At 42.6% G+C, this 21138-nt stretch overlaps 1 protein-coding gene across 2 annotated transcripts in view; it reads right to left on the bottom strand.

Moving 5' to 3' along the window:
* Positions 1 to 900: 900 nt before the first annotated feature.
* The window catches only part of LOC139403806 (follistatin-related protein 1-like), a 41014-nt gene continuing 20776 nt past the window's right edge, over positions 901 to 21138 (bottom strand). Inside the window, exons 4-12 of one of the 2 annotated variants that reach the window (XM_071146985.1) lie at positions 16905 to 17034; positions 16279 to 16311; positions 15460 to 15590; positions 7953 to 8071; positions 4476 to 4588; positions 3646 to 3756; positions 3402 to 3496; positions 2597 to 2836; positions 901 to 2505 (exon numbers count right to left, since the gene is read on the bottom strand). In XM_071146985.1, the coding sequence (XP_071003086.1) occupies positions 2795 to 2836; positions 3402 to 3496; positions 3646 to 3756; positions 4476 to 4588; positions 7953 to 8071; positions 15460 to 15590; positions 16279 to 16311; positions 16905 to 17034 (774 nt within the window). In that variant the 3' untranslated portion in view covers positions 901 to 2505; positions 2597 to 2794. The remainder of the gene's footprint in view (positions 2506 to 2596; positions 2837 to 3401; positions 3497 to 3645; positions 3757 to 4475; positions 4589 to 7952; positions 8072 to 15459; positions 15591 to 16278; positions 16312 to 16904; positions 17035 to 21138) is intronic. The other variant, XM_071146984.1, reaches the window with a different exon arrangement.

Here is a 21138-nt window from a genome sequence, read left to right as displayed (position 1 = left end):
AAGAATGAATTGATCTTCAGTAGGTCACTGTGACCTGTGCTAAGATACCACTGGCAGACTTGTCTCAAGGTAAACACATGACATGAGAAATTATCAGACTTTTTCCAGATAACATTGTTTTTTTTACTATCCTGGGAACACACTGCCCTTGCACTTTATACAAACTTGGCATTTGTTCACATATTAAACCACAAGAAGCTTGAATGTTAAGGGACTTAAAAGGTGTTCTCAAATTACAGCCACTGTATGGACCAGATGACATTGGAACACTGCCTCTTGGAGCAATATCAATGGAATGTAGGCCAGAGTTTCTGTAGAAAACCACAACAGCAGCACTTCTCGTATAGATTGAGCTCTGACGCATGAATGTGATTAATTGAAGTGTCTGGATATGAAGGATCACAGACAGACAGACACACAAGCACAGGCACGCATTCACACAACACTGACAGAGACCTCACTATACGATATTATCACAATACTTAGGTGCCGATACGATATGTCCCTCGAGTCTCACAATACTTTGGATTCTATATGTACTGCGATTCTATACTGTGATTTTATTGCAATTCGATGTTCCAAACATATTGCTCACCATCTGACTGCTGCACAGGGACAAGAGAGAGCCACGAAAAAACAAGTTTTGATGAGTCATGGAAATAAAACTGGTGAAATCAAATAGGCTCCTTATTGAACAAAAGATGATGGGGAACAAAGCTATGAAAGAGAAATACTGGACTTTTTGTGCAGGTACAGCAAACTAGCTAAAAATAATAATATTGTGAAATTGTCCAATTTATATGATACGATTTTTCGCCAAAAATATCCCAATATGTATGTAACATACATTTCCTCCCCATCACTACACACATACACACACATTTACGAGAGGTTGAGACATTTGTAGTACTGTATGGGTTTTATTTTATTGACATACATATTCATTATAGACTCTGCATTCATTTTAGAATATAAACCTAGTTTTAACCTAGCTATTCAACTTTTACGCAAACATTTAACAAGGACTAAACCACATAGCTCCAAAATCTATACCAAAATTCTGCCGAGAATAGTCTTGCCCATTCCAATTGTGGTTTAAAGGTTGCAGGACACGCAACCTCTACAGTGTCTCTGCAGGCCTATGTTTGGGTTTTAAGGCACTGATATAACCAGAAACGATTCTCAAGATAAGTGGGACTTTTGACAAATAAAACATAACAAAACAAATATGACACACCACCACACAATTGTAGGCAGTACACACTCTCTCAAAAACACTCCTTCATTACAGACACACATTATTTTATATAAGCATGCACTCTGAGTTAGAGATGCATCTAAGCTACATTAGCTGACAGCGAGGCTAATCCTTATGACTGATCGCCAATGACAAGCACAGGTATAGTGTTGTTGCTGGGTCCAGAGAAATGCTTTGCCTGGAGGGGTTCGTACATCAACATCCTAGTCATCGTCAGGCTTTGGTTTTAGTTCTCTCCATGCTGTACTCAGCTCTGTGCTTGGTGCTAGTTGCTTTCATTCTACAATCTACGCTTTAATGTTTCTAAAACAAGCACCAGAGAGAGCCGACGGAATACAGCACAGGCGCCATTGCAATCACATATGATCTCCAAATCAAGCATATAACAAATTGTACATAGACGCAAACACATTTGCCAAAAAGCAAAGGATTCTAACTAAACGGGACAATCCACTAAGGCCTGAAACTATGCTGCTAGTCATGGAGGGAGAAGTGCATTTGTCAAGTAGTATCAAGTAGTAGTAAGACATCCCCTTCCCCTACAATGAGACACTATCATGGTCTTGCTCAACATTTCTCTAACACATCTGAAAGGACTTTAAAGGTGAGTTTATTTCCTTGATGGAGAAAGGTGTCCCAACAATTCACTCCAAACATCTCAAATGTTTCTCATCGCCAACTATTTACCGCTTGCTATTTTACAAAAAAAATAAAACATAACAACAAATACTGTGTTTATAATGTATAGATGTAAATGTATAGAAAAACAATATTTAAAAAGTCAGCAGTAAAAATGGCCCCATTCCTAGTGCAGGGGTGCAGTAAAAATGGCCCCATTCCTAGTGCAGGGGTGCAGTAAAAATGGCCCCATTCCTAGTGCAGGGGTGCAGTAAAAATGGCCCCATTCCTAGTGCAGGGGTGCAGTAAAAATGGCCCCATTCCTAGTGCAGGGGTGCAGTAAAAATGGCCCCATTCCTAGTGCAGGGGTGCAGTAAAAATGGCCCCATTCCTAGTGCAGGGGTGCAGTAAAAATGGCCCCATTCCTAGTGCAGGGGTGCAGTAAAAATGGCCCCATTCCTAGTGCAGGGGTGCAGTAAAAATGGCCCCATTCCTAGTGCAGGGGTGCAGTAAAAATGGCCCCATTCCTAGTGCAGGGGTGCAGTAAAAATGGCCCCATTCCTAGTGCAGGGGTGCAGTAAAAATGGCCCCATTCCTAGTGCAGGGGTGCAGTAAAAATGGCCCCATTCCTAGTGCAGGGGTGCAGTAAAAATGGCCCCATTCCTAGTGCAGGGGTGCAGTAAAAATGGCCCCATTCCTAGTGCAGGGGTGCAGTAAAACAATAGAACATGAAGACAGTACTTAACTCAAGAAACTCCCCAAATAATACTCTTGACTGCCCTGCATCTAACACACATAAACAAAAAGCTATAATAATTAACATATGAGTAAATTCAGGAACAGCACAGGGCCTTATCAATGGAAGAAGAGTGAAGTCTTTTCTCTCTCTTTCCTTCACACCCTCCTTCTTTAGGCATCTTAGGCCTCCTTTGTGCTGACCTTCATCTTCTCCACTGTTTCCTGTTTTTGTAAGAGAGAGAGAGAGAGAAAGCATATGTGGGAGGAGAGTTAAATATTGTAATGATAATAATAATTGTATGCCATGTAGCCCTAGTTAGATAGTTACAAATAAATAGCTACACACTCAATACCCCATTTTACTCTACACAGTGTGGAGAATGACTGTCCCCTAGTTCCTCTTGTGTAGGGATCTCTACCGGTTCTTAACTGCAATATTGGATAACTTTTTTGTATTAATACATTCAGCCCACAGGGCTGTAAGTTGTTGTTGGAAGATATTCTGTTTGAGGACAGAGTACATGAACTCGCTGACTCTGCTATTGTGGAGAGCCAGAACTGCTCCCCCGTGAATTTAACTAAAGCAATACACACACACACACACACACACACACACACACACACACACACACACACACACACACACACACACACACACACACACACACACACAACTCGCCCAACTCGCCCAACTGTTTATAGACAGATTCCAGAGCTACCCCATATGTCTGGGGAGATTGGAGGGCGGCCCGGTCTGTCCCTTGAACTTTGACATCCCGTTGCTGACCTGGTGCTGGTTGAGCTCGGCCACACGGAGGCTCCATTCCTCCTCGGTCATCTCCTGCCCTGCCTCCCCGGTCTCCTCGACGACCGCTGTCTTATCTAAGAAAGAGATGCAAAGGAAGAAAAAATTACAGGATCAATTGGAGAGAGAGAAAGACAGGTGTTGAGTACTTATTTGTAAGCCCAGTATGTGGTTCAGGTGACTTGTAGATGAGCCAGGGTGTCTATACTGGTGTGCCTATCCTCACCATTGCAGGTCATGGCGGTGCAGACCCAGTTGCCGCAGGCACACACACAGCGGTTACACTCCACCTGTGTCTCAGCCCCATCCTTATAGGTCTCATCCTCCAGGGCACACTCTGCAGAAGAGGGGGGCACATAGAATTTTGTGCCTCGCATACACACCGTATCTAACAATAATGTCTGTTCAAGTGACCAGAAATGATTAAATATCCTCTGTTTTACTTGAATTGGTTTGTTCTAGATGTCTAAATAAAACATTTAGCGCAGTTGAGTAGTGCTGTAGTCCGCAGCAGAAAGAGAGCACTAGAGGGATATAGACTGTGTGTACAGTATGTTAAAGCACTCTATTATCTATGACTTTGGCTCTGGTGAGGCCCCAGGGTAGGTTCTGTGTTCCGGACTGGAATGTGTGCTGCAGCTGTGAGGGAAGTCATAGGGCTCTCTCCTAGAACCGCTCTTCCTATCACACTGAACTTTCCCCTACATCATTAATGCACAACTTCTGATCAACTTAGTACAGTACAAAAGACCAAGAAAAAATACAGTTGTCTGTAAATAAATCACATTGAGATGTTTTTGTTGCAGTGAATTTCAAGTATGTTAGGGTGAGTTACAGTGGATTTGCCTATGGTTGTGGTGAATGAATTTGCTATTTAACATATGTAAATCCCATGCACTGTAAACATACTGCATGCTGACTGCATGTGTCTAAGAGGTTGATATAGAGGTATTTGTGTAATGAACTGAGAAAAAAAACATGTGTGGTGTCAGCAGTGGTGTGCAGTGTTGTCATCATAGAGTCATTGAGTCAACGGTCATGTGTCTGGGAGCTCACTCTTCTCAGGTGGGTTGAAGCCGGGCTTCAGGCAGTTGAGGAACTCATCGAAGCTCAGCTTCCAGTCAGTGTTCTCATCGGACATCTCGATCAGGGCGTCCACACATAGGCTCCTGGGAAGAGCAGAGAGAAACACACACATAGGTTCACATTCACTGACTGTACTCATAGCTAAGTACAGTGCATTCTGAAATTATTCAGACCCCTTGACTTTTTCCACATTTTCTTTACGTTACAGCAATATTCTAAAATTGATTAAATACATTTTTCCCCTCACCAATCTACATACAATATCCCATAATATCAAAGGCAAAAACAGTTTAGATTTTTTTAGCAAATAAATAAATAGAAATACCTTATTTACATAAGTATTCAGACCCTTTGCTGTGAGACTCGAAATTGAGCTCAGGTGCATTCTGTTTCTATTGATCATGAGATCTTTCTACACCTTGATTGGAGTCTACCTGTGGTAAATTCAATTGATTGGGCATGATTTGGAAAGGCACACAACTGTCTATATAAGGTTCCACAGTTGACAGTACATTTCAGAGCAAAAACCAAGCCATCGGGTCATAGGAATTGTCCGTAGAGCTCCGAGACAGGATTGTGTCGAGGCACAGATCTGGGGAAGGGTATCAATCAAAAATATTCTGCAGTATTGAAGATCCCCAAGAACACAGTGGCCTCCATCATTCTTAAATGGAAGAAGTTTAGAACTACTAAGACTCTTCCTAGAACTGGCCGCCCGGCCAAACTGAGAAATCAGGGGAGAAGGGCCTTGGTCAGGGAGGTGACCAAGAGCCCGATGGTCACTCTGACAGAGCTCCAGAGTTCCTCTGTGGAGATGGGATAACCTTCCAGAAGGACAACCATCTCTGCATTACTCCACCAATCAGGCATTTATGGTAGATTGGCCAGACGGAAGCCCCTCCTCAGTAAAAGGCACATAACAGCCTGCTTGGAGTTTGCCAAAAGGCATCTAAAGGACTCAGACCATGAGAAACAAGATTTTCTGGTCTGATGAAACTAAGATTGAACTCTTTGGCCTGAATGCCAGGCGTCGCATCTGGAGGAAACCTGGTACCATGCCTACGGTGAATCATGGTGGTGGCAGTATCATGAGACTAATCAGGACTAATCAGGATCGAGGGAAACATGAACGGAGCAAAGTTCAGTGAGATCCTTGATGAAAACCCACTCCAGAGTGCACATGACCTCAGACTGGGGCGAAGGTTCTGAATACTTACAGTATGTAAGTATGATATTTCAGTGTTTTTTATTATATAAATTAAATAAATAAATAAATTATATAAAAAAAAACTTTGAAGTTTTCTTTGTCATTATGGGGCATTGTGTGTAGATTGATGAGGGGGAAAAAACAATTTAATCAATTTTAGAATAAGGCTTTAACATGACAAAATGTGGAAAAATTCAAGGGGTCTGAATATGTTGCGAATGCTCTGTATAGCTGTTGAGATGGTTATTGGGCATAGTGTCTGACTGTGCTGGGTGTCTGATAAAGTGAAGTTAATGGAATGTTTTGCCCACAGAATATTATTTTCAATGCTTCATTTGTAGGACTAAGAGTTTTTCCCGGTCAAGTCACATAGCCTGTAAAAACTCAGGGCCCTACTCATGCGTGGGCAATAGAAGTGGCTGATTACATCAGCTTCTTACATCAGCTTCTTACATCAGCTTCTTACATCAGCTTCTTATCTCCAAACCTGCAGAAGCATTGCAACACTTCTCAAGTGAGCAGCACAGTGGAAACCCAGGCTCTGATCATGTACAGAACAGGTGAGGTTAAGATCACCCACAGGAGGCCTGGGTCACACAGGGTTCAAGGCAGAGAGAGGGACAGTAGGGCTTAATATAGCACCAGCTCCTCAGAAACCCTCTACTGTACAGCTGAGAATATGATATCGATACTGTATATGATATAGGTACTTTATAGGTATACACATATACATTTATGGTATGTTATGTAAATGGCTCAAATTTACAGCACACGTAGACAGGCTGCAAACATTATATGATGATCTATGATAATGTGTGAATTACCTGTTTTGTAAAGTGTCATATTTTTCTGTCTACTGAGCTAAAAAATATATATAAATAATATAAACGGCACCAGTCAAAAGTTTGGACACACCTACTCATTTTAGGGTTTTTCTTTATTTTTAAAAATGTTCTACATTGTAGAATAACAGTGAACACATTCAAACTATGAAATAACACATATGGAATTATGTAGTAATCAAAAAAGTGTTCAACAAACCAAACATCTTTTATATTTGAGATTCTTCAAAGTAGATACCCTTTGCCTTGATGACAGCTTTGCACACCCTTGGCATTCTCTCAACCAGCTTAACCTGAAATGATTTTCCAACAGTCTTGAAGGAGTTGCCACATATGCTGAGCACTTATTGGCGACCTTTCCTTCACTCTGCGGTCCAACTCATCCCAAACCATCTCAACTGGGTTGAGGTCGGGTGATTATGGAGATGAGGTCATCTGATGCAGCACTCCATCACTCTCTTTCTTGGTCAAATAGCCTTTACACAGCCTGGAGGTGTGTTGGGTCATTGTCCTGTTGAAAAATAAATGATAGTCCCACTAAGCGTAAACCAGATGGGATGGTGTATCGCTGCAGAATACTGTGATAGCCATGCTGATTAAGTGTGCCATGCTGATTAAGTGTGCCTCCTCCTCCATGCTTCACAGTGGGATCACACATGCGATCCGTTCACCTACTCTACATCTCACAAAGACACCAAAAATCTCAAGGGACAGATTTACATCGGTCTAATGTCCATTGCTCGTGTTTCTTGGCCAAGCAAGTCTCTTCTTCTTAATGGTGTCCATTAGTACTGGTTTCTTTGCAGCAATTCGACCATGAAGGCATGATTCACGCAGTCTCCTCTAAACAGTTGATGTTGAGATGTGTCTGTTACTTGAACTCTACGAAGCATTTATTTCGCTTGATGGTTCTTGTGACTGCACTTGAATGAAGGACTGTCATTTCACTTTGTTTATTTGAGCTGTTCTTGCCATAATATGGACTTGGACTTCGGTATACCACACCTACCTTGTCACAACACAACTGATTGGCTCAAACGCATTAAGAAGGAAAACATTTCCACAAGGCACACCTGTTAATTGAGATGCATCCCAGGTGACTTCCTCATGAAGCTGGTTGAGAGAATGCCAAGAATGTGCAAAGCTATCATCAAGACAAAGAGTGGCTACTTTGAAGAATCTCAAATATAAAATGCACTTTTTTGGTTGCTACATGATTCCATGTGTGTTATTTCATAGTTTTGATGTCTTCACTATTATTCTACAATGTGGAAAATAGTAAAAATAAAGAAAAACCCTTGAATGAGTAGGTGTGTCCAAACCTTTGACTGATAATATATATATATATATACAAATAAAGGTGAAATAGCATGCGCACAAGTACACACACACACTGACCTGAGCAGCTTGTTGCTCTCCTGGTCTGAATATGACTGCATGTCCACGTTGGAGTCATTATGTTGGATGAACTTAAGGAGCTCTGAGGAGTCCAGCTGGGAGTCACCATTGTCGTAGTTCTGTACACACACACATGCACACAGAAACTAGCAGAGTTAGTAGGAGAATAGAAGAGTGTCATGGGCCTCTGTAGGCCAATATAAAATCATAAAAGTGAATAATAACCAGAAAACCTAATAACTGATATGACCAGAAGAAAAGTGAGAGTGGGGGGGATTGGGTATAATAATACATATATTTTAGCCTTTAAGCATAAACCCCCCCCCCCACACTCTCACTTTTCTTCTGGTCATATCAGTTCCTCTCTCAATCATTTTCTAAATATCTCCCTCTACCTGATAAAAACTCTCCTTCCAAGACTGCTAATCCACAGTGAACTTTGCACTTTGAGACTGTCTGTGGCGGTCATCACCAGTGGTCATCGGTCACCTGACAACCCTACACTGTAAAGGGGTTGAAGTGAATTTGACAGTAACTTACAGACAGCTATCGGTAAGTAAGACACTGTATTTCATAGTGCAGTATACCTACTGTAATCTAAATACAATAGTAAAGCAAGTACTGTGTAATGACATAGTTGAATACATCCAATGTACTGTATTGCAATGTAAAAAAGTAAATGCTAATGTAATCATAATGTATAAATTAGTGAACTAATGAATGAAAGTAATTGTGGGGGAGATTTCACAGTATTTTACTGGAATTACATGGAATCGGTGAAAGGTTGGCTACAAGGTAATGTATTTACACAGTACAGCATATCATTTATTATTTGGTGATTTATATCACTTCCACAAGAGGCCGTAACAAAGGCGTCCAAACTGGCAGCAATTACTTGGCAAAACAGACCAAAGGTTTAAGACTTGCCACTGCACTCTATCCCTTCTACATTTTAAATTGATGGGGCACTATAAACACATTAGTTACATTGGTACAGCACTCACATTAACGGGTTCAACAAATAAGGCATCTTGCAAAGGGAACCTCAAAAAACAACAATACCCATTAGTAATCAAAATGTTCTTGGCGCTCCAAAATTAAGGTACAGTACTGTTTTCTGTGGGGTGGAATTACAGTATTACTTGAAATACAGAAACTATTTCCCGCCCACTACATTTTCCCACAATGCATCATACTTTACAGTATGCTGCAGTATAATGCTTTCACAGTATTTTACAGTTGATAATACCCAGAATTACAGTATAAATTATAGTTTTCCATTACAGTGTAGAGCCATCCTCGAATTAAAGCTTCTTGAAGGGATACATCTTTAACAGTCAGAGTTATATTCTATAGAGAGATTGACAAACATACTGTATATACAGTGCCTTGCGAAAGTATTCGGCCCCCTTGAACATTGCGACCTTTTGCCACATTTCAGGCTTCAAACATAAAGATATAAAACTGTATTTTTTTGTGAAGAATCAACAACAAGTGGGACACAATCATGAAGTGGATCGAGATTTATTGGATATTTCAAACTTTTTTAACAAATCAAAAACTGAAAAATTGGGCGAGCAAAATTATTCAGCCCCTTTACTTTCAGTGCAGCAAACTCTCTCCAGAAGTTCAGTGAGGATCTCTGAATGATCCAATGTTGACCTAAATGACTAATGATGATAAATACAATCCACCTGTGTGTAATCAAGTCTCCGTATAAATGCACCTGCACTGTGATAGTCTCAGAGGTCCGTTAAAAGCGCAGAGAGCATCATGAAGAACAAGGAACACACCAGGCAGGTCAGAGATACTGTTGTGAAGAAGTTTAAAGCCGGATTTGGATACAAAAAGATTTCCCAAGCTTTAAACATCCCAAGGAGCACTGTGCAAGCGATAATATTGAAATGGAAGGAGTATCAGACCACTGCAAATCTACCAAGACCTGGCCGTCCCTCTAAACTTTCAGCTCATACAAGGAGAAGACTGATCAGAGATGCAGCCAAGAGGCCCATGATCACTCTGGATGAACTGCAGAGATCTACAGCTGAGGTGGGAGACTCTGTCCATAGGACAACAATCAGTCGTATATTGCACAAATCTGGCCTTTATGGAAGAGTGGCAAGAAGAAAGCCATTTCTTAAAGATATCCATAAAAAGTGCCGTTTAAAGTTTGCCACAAGCCACCTGGGAGACACACCAAACATGTGGAAGAAGGTGCTCTGGTCAGATGAAACCAAAATTGAACTATTTGGCAACAATGCAAAACGTTATGTTTGGCGTAAAAGCAACACAGCTCATCACACTGAACACACCATCCCCACTGTCAAACATGGTGGTGGCAGCATCATGGTTTGGGCCTGCTTTTCTTCAGCAGGGACAGGGAAGATGGTTCAAATTGATGGGAAGATGGATGGAGCCAAATACAGGACCATTCTGGAAGAAAATCTGATGGAGTCTGCAAAAGACCTGAGACTGGGACGGGGATTTGTCTTCCAACAAGACAATGATCCAAAACATAAAGCAAAATCTACAATGGAATGGTTCAAAAATAAACATATCCAGGTGTTAGAATGGCCAAGTCAAAGTCCAGACCTGAATCCAATCGAGAATCTGTGGAAAGAACTGAAAACTGCTGTTCACAAATGCTCTCCATCCAACCTCACTGAGCTCGAGGAGGAATGGGAAAAAATGTCAGTCTCTCGATGTGCAAAACTGATAGAGACATACCCCAAGCGACTTACAGCTGTAATCGCAGCAAAAGGTGGCGCTACAAAGTATTAACTTAAGGGGGCTGAATAATTTTGCACGCCCAATTTTTCAGTTTTTGATTTGTTAAAAAAGTTTGAAATATCCAATAAATGTCGTTCCACTTCATGATTGTGTCCCTCTTGTTGTTGATTCTTCACAAAAAAATACAGTTTTATATCTTTATGTTTGAAGCCTGAAATGTGGCAAAAGGTCGCAAAGTTCAAGGGGGCCGAATACTTTCGCAAGGCACTGTATAAACAGTGGGGCAAAAAAAGTATTTAGTCAGCCACCAATTGTGCAAGAGAGGCGTGTAATTTTCATCATAGGTACACTTCAACTATGACAGACAAAATGAGAAAAAAAATCCAGAAAATCAAATTGTAGGATTTTTTATGAATTTATTTGCAAATTATGGTGGAAAAATAAGTATTTGGTCAATAACAAAAGTTTATCTCAATACTTTGTTATATACCCTTTGTTGGCAATGACAGAGGTCAAACATTTTCTGTAAGTCTTCACAACGTTTTTCACACACTGTTGCTGGTATTTTGGCCCATTCCTCCATGCAGATCTCCTCTAGAGCAGTGATGTTTTGGGGCTGTTGCTGGGCAACATGGAATTTCAACTCCCTCCAAAGATTTTCTATGGGGTTGAGATCTGGAGACTGGCTAATTCACTCCAGGACCTTGAAATGCTTCTTACGAAGCCACTCCTTCGTTGCCTGGGTGGTGTGTTTGGGATAATTGTCATGCTGAAAGACCCAGCCACGTTTCATCTTCAATGCCCTTGCTGATGTAAGAAGGTTTTCACTCAAAATCTCACGATACATGGCCCCATTCATTCTTTCCTTTACACGGATCAGTCGTCCTGGTCCCTTTGCAGAAAAACAGCCCCAAAGCATGATGTTTCCACCCCCATGCTTCACAGTAGGTATGGTATGATGCAACTCAGCATTCTTTGTCCTCCAAACACGACGAGTTGAGTTTTTACCAAAAAGTTATATTTTGGTTTCATCTGACCATATGACATTCTCCCAATCTTCTTCTGGATCATCCAAACGCTCTTTAGCAAACTTCAGACGGGCCTGGACATGTAATGGCTTAAGCAGGGGGACACGTCTGGCACTGCAGGATTTGAGTCCCTAGCGGCGTAGTGTGTTACTGATGGTAGGCTTTGTTACTTTGATCCCAGCTCTCTGCAGGTCATTCACTAAGTCCCCCCCCCCGTGTGGTTCTGGGATTTTTGCTCACCCTTCTTGTGATCATTTTGACCCCACGGGGTGAGATCTTGCGTGGAGCCCCAGATCGAGGGAGATTATCAGTGGTCTTGTATGTCTTCCATTTCCTAATAATTGCTCCCACAGTTGAGTTCTTCAAACCAAGCTGCTTACCTATTGCAGATTCAGTCTTCCCAGTCTGGTGCAGGTCTACAATTTTGTTTCTGGTGTCCTTTGACAGCTCTTTGGTCTTGACCATAGTGGAGTTTGGAGTGTGACTGTTTGAGGTTGTGGACAGGTGTCTTTTATACTGATAACAAGTTCAAACAGGTGCCATTAATACAGGTAACGAGTGGAGGACAGAGGAGCCTCTTAAAGACGGAGTTACAGGTATTTGAGAGCCAGAAATCTTGCTTGTTTGTAGGTGACCAAATACTTATTTCCACCATAATTTGCAAATAAATTCATAAAAAATCCTACAATGTGATTTTCTGGATTTTTTTCCTAATTTTGTCTGTCATAGTTGAAGTGTACCTATGATGAAAATTACAGGCCTCTCTTATCTTTTTTAAGTGGGAGAACTTGCACAATTGGTGGCTGACTAAATACTTTTTTGCCCCACTGTATGTATGTATGCATGTATGTATGTATATATATATATAGAGAGAGAGAGAGAGACTACAGTGCCTTCGGAAAGTTATCAGACCTCTTGACTTTTTACACATTTTGTTACATTACAGCCTTATTCTAAAATGTATAGTTTTCCCCCCCTCTGATCAATCTAAACACAATGTTCAAGTCCGGGCTCTGGCTGGGCCACTCAAGGACATTCAGAGACTTTCCCCGAAGCCACTCCTGCGTTGTCTTGGCTGTGTGCTTAGGGTCATTGTCCTGTTGGAAGGTGAAACTTCGCCCCTGTCAGAGGTCCTGAGCGCTCTGGGGCAGGTTTTCATCAAGGATCTCTCTGTACTTTGCTCCGTTCATCTTTGCCTCGATTCTGACTAATCTCCCAGTCCCTGCCGCTGAAAAACATCCCCACAGCACGATGCTGCCACCAACATGCTTCATCGTACGGTTGGTGCCTGGTGTCCTCCAGACGTGACGCTTGGCATTCAGGCCAAAGAGTTCAATCTTGGTTTCATCAGACCAGAGAATCTTGTTTATCATGGTCTAAGAGTCTTAAGGTGCCTTTTGGCAAACTCCAAGAGGGCTGTCATGTGCCTTTTACTGAGGAGTGGCTTCCGTCCGGCCACTCTACCATAAATGCCTGATTGGTGGAGTGCTGCAGAGATGGTTGTTCTTCTGGAAGTTTCTCTCATCTCCACAGAGGAACTCTGGAGCTCTGTCAGAGTGAACAATGGTCACATCCCTGACCAAGGCCCTTCTCCCCCGATTTCTCAGTTTGGCCGAGCGGCCAGCTCTAGGAAGATTCTTGGTGGTTCCAAACTTCTTCCATTTAAGAATGATGGAGGCCACTGTGTTCTTGGGAACCTTCAATGCTGCAGAAATGTTTTGGTACCCTTCCCCATATCCGTGCCTCAACACAATCCTGTTTCGGAGCTCTACGGACAATTCCTTCGACATCATGGCTTGGTTTTTGCTATGACATGCACTGTCAACTGTGGGTCCTTATATAGACAGGTTTTATTTACCACAGGTGGACTCCAATCAAGTTGTAGAAGCATCTCAAGGATGATGAAAGGAAACAGGATGCACCTGAGCTCAATTTCGAGTCTCATAGCAAAGGGTCTGAATACTTGTGTAAATAAGGTATTTCTGTTTTTTTTTTAATACATTTAATACATTTCAAAAAAGCTGTATTCTCTTTGTCATTATGAGGTATTGTGTGTAGATTGCTGAGAAATGTATTTTATTCAATCCATTTTAGAATAAGACTGTAATGTAACAAAATGTGGAAAAAGTCAAGGGGTCTGAATACATTCCGAACGCACTGTATACTAAAAGCTCCATTATATCACTGTGCTCTGTCTTTGTGGAGAGTTAATGGAACTCTCAGACAAATGAGGAGACTGGAGGAGACAGGAGAACAATGGTGTTTTGATATCACATGAATCTTTCTCATGTTTCCATGTGTGTAGAAGAAACAGTAACCAGTGGAGATAAATTAATATTTTCTGAACATTGACGGCAATTCCTCTTTAAGGCCCTCTCTGAGCCAATGGGAGAGTGGCAGGGCCAGGGGTCCTTCACCACAGGATGAGGACGGTCATTAAGGAGAGTTACGGCTGTCCACTAACATGACTGAGATGGCTGTCACATAAATGATCAGGCAGTGTCTGAGGTAGCTTTGATGATTTAGGGTGGAAAGGAAGAGAGGGTGGATGAAGGGATGGATGGAGGGATAGAGGTTCCCCTCTGAGTGTTTAGATCAGCACACTGCCAGTCTGAGAGTGTAAGGGAATGAAGATGGGTGGTATGTGATTTGTGATATGGGGTGGTGGGTACAGGAGACCATAGGATGGCCAGTGTGAGAGAGGGGCTGAAGGTTAAGGGGTGTCCCTCCTGTGAAGACCCAATAGTTTCCAGTAGCGTCAAGCATTGCGCTGTTTATGACTTCACACCTATCAACTCCCGAGATGAGGCTGGTGTGACCGAAGTGAAATGGCTGGCTAGTTAGCGCGCGCTAATAGCCTTTCAAACTTCACTCGCTCTGAGCCTTGGGGTGGTTGTTTCCCTTGCTCTGCATGGGTAACACTGCTTCGATGGTGGCTGTTGTCATTGTGTTGCTGGTTCGAGCCCAGGGAGGAGCGAGGAGAGGGACGGAGGCTATACTGTTAAACTGGCAATACTAAAGTGCCTATAAGAACATCCAATAGTCAAAGGTATATGAAATACAAATGGTATAGAGGGAAATAGTCCTATAATTCCTATAATAACTACAACCTAAAACTTCTTACCTGGGAATATTGAAGACTCATGTTAAAAGGAACCACCAGCTTTCATATGTTCTCATGTTCTGAGCAAGGAACTTAAACATTAGCTTTCTTACATGGCACATATTGCACTTTTACTTTCTTCTCCAACACTTAGTTTTTGCATTATTTAAACCAAATTGAACATGTTTCATTATTTACTTGAGGCTAAATTGACTTTATTGATGTATTATATTAAGTTAAAATAAGTGTTCATTCAGTATTGTTGTAATTGTCATTATTACCAACAAATAAAAAAAAAGAATCGGCCGATTAATCGGTATCAGCTTGTTTGGTCCTCCAATAATTGGTATCGGCGTTGAAAAATCATAATCGGTCGACCTCTAGTTTCCAGTCACCTCTCCTAGTTGTAACAGCTGATGACAAATGCTATGTGCTATGTGGAAGGTGAAGACAACGTTTATCAGTATGACTAATTCATTTTCCATATGGTCCAAAACATATGAAGCTGTGTCTATAAAACATGTCTCAAGTTCATAGTTTCGGACTTCATAGAACAGATATCACAACTGAAACGCTTGTTTGACACACACACACACACACACACACACACACACACACACACACACACACACACACACACACACACCTTGAAGTATTTCACCAGGATTTCAGTGAAGTTGGAGCCTCTGACAAACCAGCCGTCTGGGACCACCTCAGTCTGCAGCCACTGGATCACACGGTGCCTCAACTCATTACGATCTGCTACATAACACACCACTGGAGAGACCGAGGGAGAAAAGGAAAGAGGGGGGTTGAGAGAGAGGGGTGGGTTGAGTGTGTGTGTGTGAGCGAGAGAGAGAGAGATAGACAGAGAGAGAAGGAAAGAGAGGGTGTGAGAGAGAGAGAGAGAGAGAGAGAGAGAGAGAGAGAGAGAGAAGGGGTGTGCGAGTGAGAGAGAGAGGGGGGGGGGGACAGAGCCATAGAGAAAGAGAGAGAGAGAGAAAGAGAAAGAGAGAAGGGGTGTGCGAGTGAGAGAGAGAGGGGGGGACAGAGCCATAGAGAGAGAGAGAGAGAGAGAGAGAGAGAGAGAGAGAGAGAGAGAGAGAGAGAGAGAGAGATGTGACAGTCAAAATCCACAATCTAACAGGTACTCTAGCCATTTTGACACTCTCTAGTATGGTAAAGGGAATGCACACAATCCCTGTTCTGTCCAGAGCACACCAGTATCTCCCAGCTCATTATGTGCCCAAATGTACAGTCCTGAGCCCTAACCCTGCACACTCCCTATCAGTTAACTGAAGAGTGCTTATCACAAGTGCAATAAGAGATCAGTAGAACACTGATATAGCTATGAGAGAGGTGTACTATGTCTGATAAAGCTCCATAAGGACTAGAGGAAATAAGAGCTGAGATACAGAGCTCTTATTGGCTGAGCACACAGATCTCCCAAGTCACACTCACTCACCTGGGCTGGCGGCTGCATGCTCTGCTTTCTTCTCTGCAGACGACAAAGACAGAGAGCGAGAGCGAGAGAGAGAGTGAGAGTGAGTGAGAGAGATTGAGAGAGAGCGAGAGAGAGAGTGAGAGAGAGTGAGAGAGAGTGAGATACAAAATAGAGGAACACACAGAGAGAAAGAGAACAGCTTTATTTAATTGTTTTACAATATCTAGTGTTTGTTTCCCATCTAGTGTTTTTCATCATGTCATTGTCACATTGCCACAATAACCAATAATGCCCATGGATACCATGACATGATGGCCTCTCTGTGACACTAGGAGAGGATTCATCAACCAGATCAATGTCCTGGCCAACAGACAGACAAGAGGTCATTGGGCGTATAGGTTCAAAGTTCAACACTAGCTAAATCGAAGATGAGCCTGGGACCATATATTTTGCCTGTCTGTCGGATGATGATAGGATAGCCTTATATGGCCAACAGCTGACCTGACAGCTCACACGTATTACTGACTGTGTCATGACAACCAGAGATTATGCCCCTGAGTACATAGGCATCAGATAGCAATAGAGGTCAGTCATGTGCTACACACACACAAAGTTAACAAGAAAGTATGTGCATGTTTTTTCCCCACCCTGGCAGTGTCTGTCGTGGGCCACCTGGATCTTGAGGCCGGTGAGACATGCGTCTCGGTGGAGCTCACAGTGGTTGCGGTATGTCTTACCGTTACTGCCACACACTGAACGCTTGTGTGGCTTACAGCTCTAGAGACAGAGAGAAGGGAAGAGAGGGAGACAGAGAGAGATGGAGAAGGTGGGTGGGAGGAGAGAGAAAGAGAGAGAGTCTTAATGACCCCAAATAAAAAGATCAGGCATCTTAATGACCCTGAATAAAAAGATCATCCATTTCTTAATGACCCTGAATAAAAAAAATCATGCCAAAAGTGGCATACCTGGACACACAACACACTCACATGCTGATAAACTCTGTTATTCACACACACGCAGGCACACACATGCATAGTCACACATATGCATAGTCACACACACGCACGCACAAGCTCACTATCAAGTACTGTATATTCATAGTACAGTCAGTATGTTCTGTATTTCTCTTCAATATATCACGTCCTGTTGTTTTATACAATATTTGAGTGATATACACTACCGTTCAAAAGTTTGGGGTCACTTAGAAATTTCCCAATTTTTTTGTCCATTAAAATAACATCAAATTTATCAGAAATACAGTGTAGACATTGTTAATGTTGTAAATGACTAATGTAGCTAAAAGGCTAATTGATCATGAGAATGCCCTTTTGCAATTATGTTAGCACAGCTGAAAACTGTTGTTCTAATTAAAGAAGCAATATAAAACTGGCCATCTTTAGACTAGTTGAGTATCTAGAGCATCAGCATTTGTGGGTTTGATTACTGGCTCAAATTGGCCAGAAACAAAGAACTTTCTTCTGAAACTTGTCAGTGTATTCTTGTTCTGAGAAATGAAGGCTATTCCATGCGAGAAATTGCCAAGAAACTGAAGATCTTGTAAAACGATGTGTACTACTCCCTTCACAGAACAGTGCAAAGGGGCCTCGGTGCACAACTGAGCAAGAGGACAAGTACATTAGAGTGCCTAGTTTGAGAAACAGACACCTCACAAGTCCTCAACTGACAGCTTCATTAAATAGTACCCACAAAACACCAGTCTCAATGTCAACAGTGAAGAGGCGACTCCGGGATGCTGGCCTTCTAGGCAGAGTTGCAAAGAAAAAGCCATATCTCAGACTGGCCAATACAAATAAAAGATTAAGATGGGAAAAAGAACAGACACTCGAAAGAGGAAGAAGCTGTAAGATGGCGCCGGAGAGGAAGGCAGACGTTTTACAACCTATCGTGTTTTTTTGTTCGGTTTATTTGCGTTGTTTGTAACTTTAAAAAAAAGCTTATTTTGTACATAATTTTGCCACTACCGTCTCTTATGACCGAAAATAACTTCTAGACATCAGGACTGCGATTACTCACCACGGACTAGCAGAACCCTTTTCTCCCTTTCATGACTCTGACGAGCCCGACGCGAATAACATACGGCTTTCTTGGGAACAGGCCCAGATCCCCGTGATTTGTGTGAAGAGGAGGTGGTGAAAAAGGGGCCAAAGTGCGGGCTGCCTTCGGAGAATTTGACGGCGATCGAATTTAACCCCCACTTCCTTCCATTCTGCTAGCAAACGTGCAATCTCTTTCCATCAGCACATAAATGTGCAACCAGAGGGAAAAAAACTCTGGACAACCTATACTCCACACACAGAGACGCATACAAAGCTCTCCCTTGCCCTCCATTTGGCAAATCTGACCATAAGTCTATCCTCCTGATTCCTGCATACAAGCAAAAATGAAAGCAGGAAGCACCAGTGATCAAATAAATTAAAAAGTGGTCAGATGAAGCAGATGCTAAGCTACAGGACTGTTTTGCTAGCACAGATTGGAATATGTTCCGGGATTCCTCAAATGGCATTGAGAAATACACCAGTACATCAGTCATTGGCTTCATCAATAAGTGCATCGATGACGTCGTCCCCACAGTGACCGTACGTACATACCCCAACCAGAAGACATGGATTACAGGCAGCATCCGCACTGAGCTAAAGGCTAGAGCTGCCGCTTTCAAGGAGCGGGACTCTAACCCGGAAACTTATAAGAAATCCCATTATGCCCTCTGATGAACCATCAAACAGGCAAAGTGTTAACTTCTTATGGGCAGGTGGGATGGTAGCACCTGGCCAACATCCTGTGAAATTGCAGAGCGCGAAATTCAAACTACAGAATTATAAATATTTAACTTTCATAAAATCACTGGTGTAATACATCAAAATAAAGCCTAACTTCTTGTTAGTCCAGCCGCTGTGTCAGATTTCAAAAAGGCTTTATGGCGAAAGCACACCATGCGATTATCCGAGGACAGCGCCCCGCATACAAAACCATGAAAGACATATTTCAACCAGGAATGTGCGACACGAAGGTCAGAAATAGTGATATAATATGCCTTACATTTGATGATCTTCTTCTGTTGGCACTCCAAAAAGTCCCAGTTACATCACAAATGGTCCTTTTGTTCGATAATGTCCTTCTTTATATCCATAAAAACTCAGTTTAGCTGGCGCGCTACAGTCAATAATCCACCCAGTTTCCCTCCATCAAAATGCATACAAAATTAATCCCAAATGTTACTAATAAACTTTTCCAAACAAGTCAAACAACGTTTATAATCAAACCTCAGGTACCCTAATACATAACTAAACTATACAATTTAAGACGGAGAATCGTTATTGTTTTTACCGGAGGAAAATACCAAAGAACGCGCTCTCATTTACACGCTTGGAAACACTACAGCCAAAATGGGAGCCACCTAGAAAAACTACAATTTCTGGCTCATTTGTCCAAACACCAGCCTGAAACGCTTTCTAAAGATTGTTGACATCTAGTGGAAGCCCTAGAAACTACAATCTGGGAGGACTTCGCCTTATAATAAAAGTGACAGCCATTGAAAATAGTGGTAGGCTGAATGTTTTGGGGGGGGGGGGGGGGGGGATTGTTTGTCCTCGCGGTTTCTCCTGCCATGTCAGTTGTGTTATACTCACAGACATTATCTTAACAGTTTTAGAAACTTTAGAGTATTTTCTATCCAACTCTATCAATTATATGCATATCCTAGCTTCTGGGCCTGAGTAACAGGCAGTTTACTTTGGGCACGCTTTTTATCCGGACGTGAAAATACTGCACCCTACCCAAGAGAGGTTAATACAGGACTAAGATTGAATCGCACTACACCGCCTCTGATGCTTGTCCGATGTGGCAGGGCTTGCAAACCATTGCAGACTACAAAGGGAAGCACAGCCGAGAGCTGCCCAGTGACCCGAGCCTACCAGACGAGCTAAACTACTTATATGCTCATAACACTGAAACATGCATGACTGCACCAGCTGTTCCGGAAGACTGTGTGATCATGCTCTCCGCAGCCGATGTGAGAAAGACTTTTAAACGTGTCAACATTCACAAGGCCGCAAGGCCAGACGGATTATCAGGACGTGTACTGCGAGCATGCGCTGACCAACTGGCAAGAATCTTTATTGCACTCCACATTGCCCTTTCCCACCTGGACAAAAGGAACACATATGTGAGAATGCTATTCATTGACAACAGCTCAGCGTTCAACACCATAGTGCCCTCAAAGCTCATCAATAAGCTAAGGACCCTGGGACTAAACACCTACCTCTGCAACTGGATCCTGGACTTCCTGACGGGCAGCCCCCAGGTGGTAAGGGTAGGTAACAAGACATCCGCCACGTTGATCCTCAACCCAGGGTCCCCTCAGCAGTGCGTGCTTAGCCCCCTCCTGTTCACTCATGACTGCACGGCCAGGCACGACTCCAACACCATCATTAAATTAGCTGATGACACAACAGTGGTAGGCCTGATCACCGACAAAGACGAGACAGCCTATAGGGAGGAGGTCAAAGAGCTGGCTGTGTGGTGCCAGGACAACAACCTCTCCCTCAACGTGATCAAGACCACCTGCAGTGGAGCAGGTTGAGAGCTTCAAGTTCCTTGGTGTCCACATCACCAACAAACTAGCATTGTCCAAGCACATCAAGACAGTCGTGAAGAGGGCACGACAAAGCCTATTCCCTCTCAGGAGACTGAAAGATTCAGCATGGGTCCTCAGATCCTCACAAGGTTCTTTAGCTGCACCATCGACAACATCCTGACTGGTCGCACCACTGCCTGGTATGGCAACTGCTCGGCCTCCGACCGCAAGGCACTACAGAGGGTAGTGCGACCAGCCCAGTACAACACTGGGGCCAAGCTTCCTGT

The sequence above is a fragment of the Oncorhynchus clarkii genome, chromosome 3 (assembly GCF_045791955.1).
Source record: "Oncorhynchus clarkii lewisi isolate Uvic-CL-2024 chromosome 3, UVic_Ocla_1.0, whole genome shotgun sequence".
NCBI classification, from domain to species: domain Eukaryota; kingdom Metazoa; phylum Chordata; class Actinopteri; order Salmoniformes; family Salmonidae; genus Oncorhynchus; species Oncorhynchus clarkii.
The sequence above is the reverse complement of the archived record's forward strand: the minus strand, read 5'-3'. Positions and strand labels throughout refer to the sequence as shown.